The sequence below is a fragment of the Cyprinodon variegatus genome, unplaced genomic scaffold (assembly GCF_000732505.1).
Source record: "Cyprinodon variegatus isolate N-32 unplaced genomic scaffold, C_variegatus-1.0 Scaffold167, whole genome shotgun sequence".
Lineage (NCBI taxonomy): Eukaryota > Metazoa > Chordata > Actinopteri > Cyprinodontiformes > Cyprinodontidae > Cyprinodon > Cyprinodon variegatus.
Window position 1 is genome coordinate 647794 of NW_015150620.1, and position 2416 is coordinate 650209.

Genomic DNA, 2416 nt, shown 5'->3' on the forward strand with positions numbered 1-2416 from the left:
AAGGACCTTCAGACCACGACTAACAAAATTCTCTGGCCTGATGAGACAAAGATTTAATTCTTTTGAGTGAACAGCAGGCATCCTTTTTGGAGATCAGACACAACTAATCACCAGGATGATATCATACCAACAGTGAAGCAACTGAAGCTCAAGGAGATTGCTCTTCTCATCTCTGCATCTACCAAACTATGGAATGCTTTGCTGCTGTTATTTAGAAAAAGCCTCTTCCATAGACACTTTGAAATCTGCTCTTAAGACTCACCCTAAAAAACCATCTCTTCTGTTTGTTTGTTTTTTTTTTTAGCAGTATGAGGTGGTATTCAAATGTACTTCTTATCTATGGTGTATTCCATATTGTTACATTTATGTGGATTTTTTTTCTTTTATTTCATCTTTTATAACTCCATTTGTTCCTAAATTGAAATTTTCAGTAATTCATCCCTTTTGTTGGACACTTGGGTTAGTGCCTGGTGTTTTTAAAGGGATTTATGAATAAAGTTGGCTTAGCATGGCTGAAGCATGCTGGTGTCAGCATCATGCTTTGGGGATGGTTTTCAGTAGCTGTGAATAGATTCTTGGCTTTAGGTGCCTTTATGTAAATTACCCATTAACCAAAAATGTAAATGTATGAAATAATATTAGTAAAAGAAAAAGAAAACACTTACCATCTCTTTAATTATGGTGGATGCAGAGTCAATATCCCTATGAGGAATTTGGAAAGTTGTTCTCATGTTTTCCAGCAAATCTAGGGCCGATTCCAGAGAAGTTTTTGACTGATCTGGATCAAACAAAGCATCTGAGGACAAGTAATAACAGTTAAAGCAGGGCTTGGAGGACAAAAACGAAAAGGATGAATGCTTCGCTGTGGCTCAGAAAGAGACGATGAATTCATATCAGTCCGACTCATTTCACATTGGTCACATTTCACATAAAATGCTAGTCATTTATTCAATGAGAGTAATAAAAACAAATAACTCACTAAGTTTGTCGCCTTCATTAATGCGTGAGAGGAACTGCAACACCCTGAGCTTTAACAACATGTCATCAACGGATTCAGTTGGACGTTCAAGGACATCTGAGGAGAAAAATATCATTTTTACTCAGTAATCCACATCCATCATGGGTTCTCTACCATTAATTAGTGAGAAACCAGATGATACATGTAGCAAACTAATTTGGAAACATATTCTTATTGCACATTTTAATTTGATAATTTGTAAATGGGGATTTAAAAAACACAATTCCAAAAATTTATTATAAATACCTTTCCTACGCATTTAAAAAGATAATCCCTTATAACAATTTAAAATCCTTTATGGGGTTGTTTTTTTCTTGTTTGTTTGTTTTTTACCTTTAGTGGACCCTTTGGACCCTTCTGGTCACACTGAGAACAAATTAAACTAATCAAATTTGCTCCTTAGATGTAACCAACACTCTCATTGGTTAGACAGCCACACTTGGTTCACAAACAGACAAAAAAAATAACATAAATAATAATAATACTAATAACAGGCAACTGCAAAAAGGATTTGAAAGTGTAATAAGGGATTACCTTTTTAACAGGTTTTCAATGTGCTTAAAGACCAGAAGGGTGAAGTAAATGTAGAGGGGAAAGTAAAAATAAATGCAAATGCTAAAAGAATTTGAAAATGTAAAGTGAGAAAGAAAATTAGAAATGGAATATGGAAATCCCCTTTTAAATGTGTGATTAGGAAAAGTATTATGAACAGATACATGTATTTTAAAATCTCTAGATATAGGATTAAAAATACATTTTCAAACTGCAGTATTTAATAATGGATTAATAAATGCAACATCTAATTCATCTTTCATAACTGAATTTAAAATGTGCAATTTATAATTTAAGATTTAAAAGTTGAATAAATGGCTGTTTTTGTTTTTCAGTGACTCTCCTGGTCCTCTATGGTAAAGAATTAAAAGCTAGAAAATGAGTCACAAAGGTGATAATGATTGTGATCTAGAGACAATGTGTTATTCCACCTCCATGCATTAAAACCAACTGAGCAACTCAGGGCTGCCAGGATGATTTGATGTCTTGAAGGATCAGAAAAGGTAGAATATAGAACCAATATTTAGGTATGAAACACAACAGAAAAGACCAGGCTTGGGGTTGAAAATGATCTTTGCATAGTAATGTAAAAGAAAAGTGTGACTAATAATAATGAAAGACGTGTGTTTAAGGTTGTCAGTGTCTTAAACGTTCAAATTTAAATTACATAAAAAGCCACACTTATCTATATATTAAAACAAAACAAACATTTCCAGATTAATTGATGCATACTGGTGAATCTGAACTAGGATAACTAAGTGAACCCAGAATATTCACTATGCTCATAGTTTTGTTTAGGCTTTGCAGTTGCCACGCCAAAAAAAAAAAAAAAAAAAAAAAAAAAAA

The 2416-nt window shown here is 33.0% G+C and overlaps 1 protein-coding gene across 1 annotated transcript in view; it reads right to left on the bottom strand.

Annotated features, from left to right (window-relative positions):
- The window catches only part of terf2 (telomeric repeat binding factor 2), a 19473-nt gene that overhangs the window by 16641 nt on the left and 416 nt on the right, over window positions 1-2416 (bottom strand). The window contains exons 2-3 of the mRNA XM_015378226.1: window positions 980-1075; window positions 666-796 (exon numbers count right to left, since the gene is read on the bottom strand). Coding sequence (XP_015233712.1) covers window positions 666-796; window positions 980-1075 — 227 coding nt within the window. The remainder of the gene's footprint in view (window positions 1-665; window positions 797-979; window positions 1076-2416) is intronic.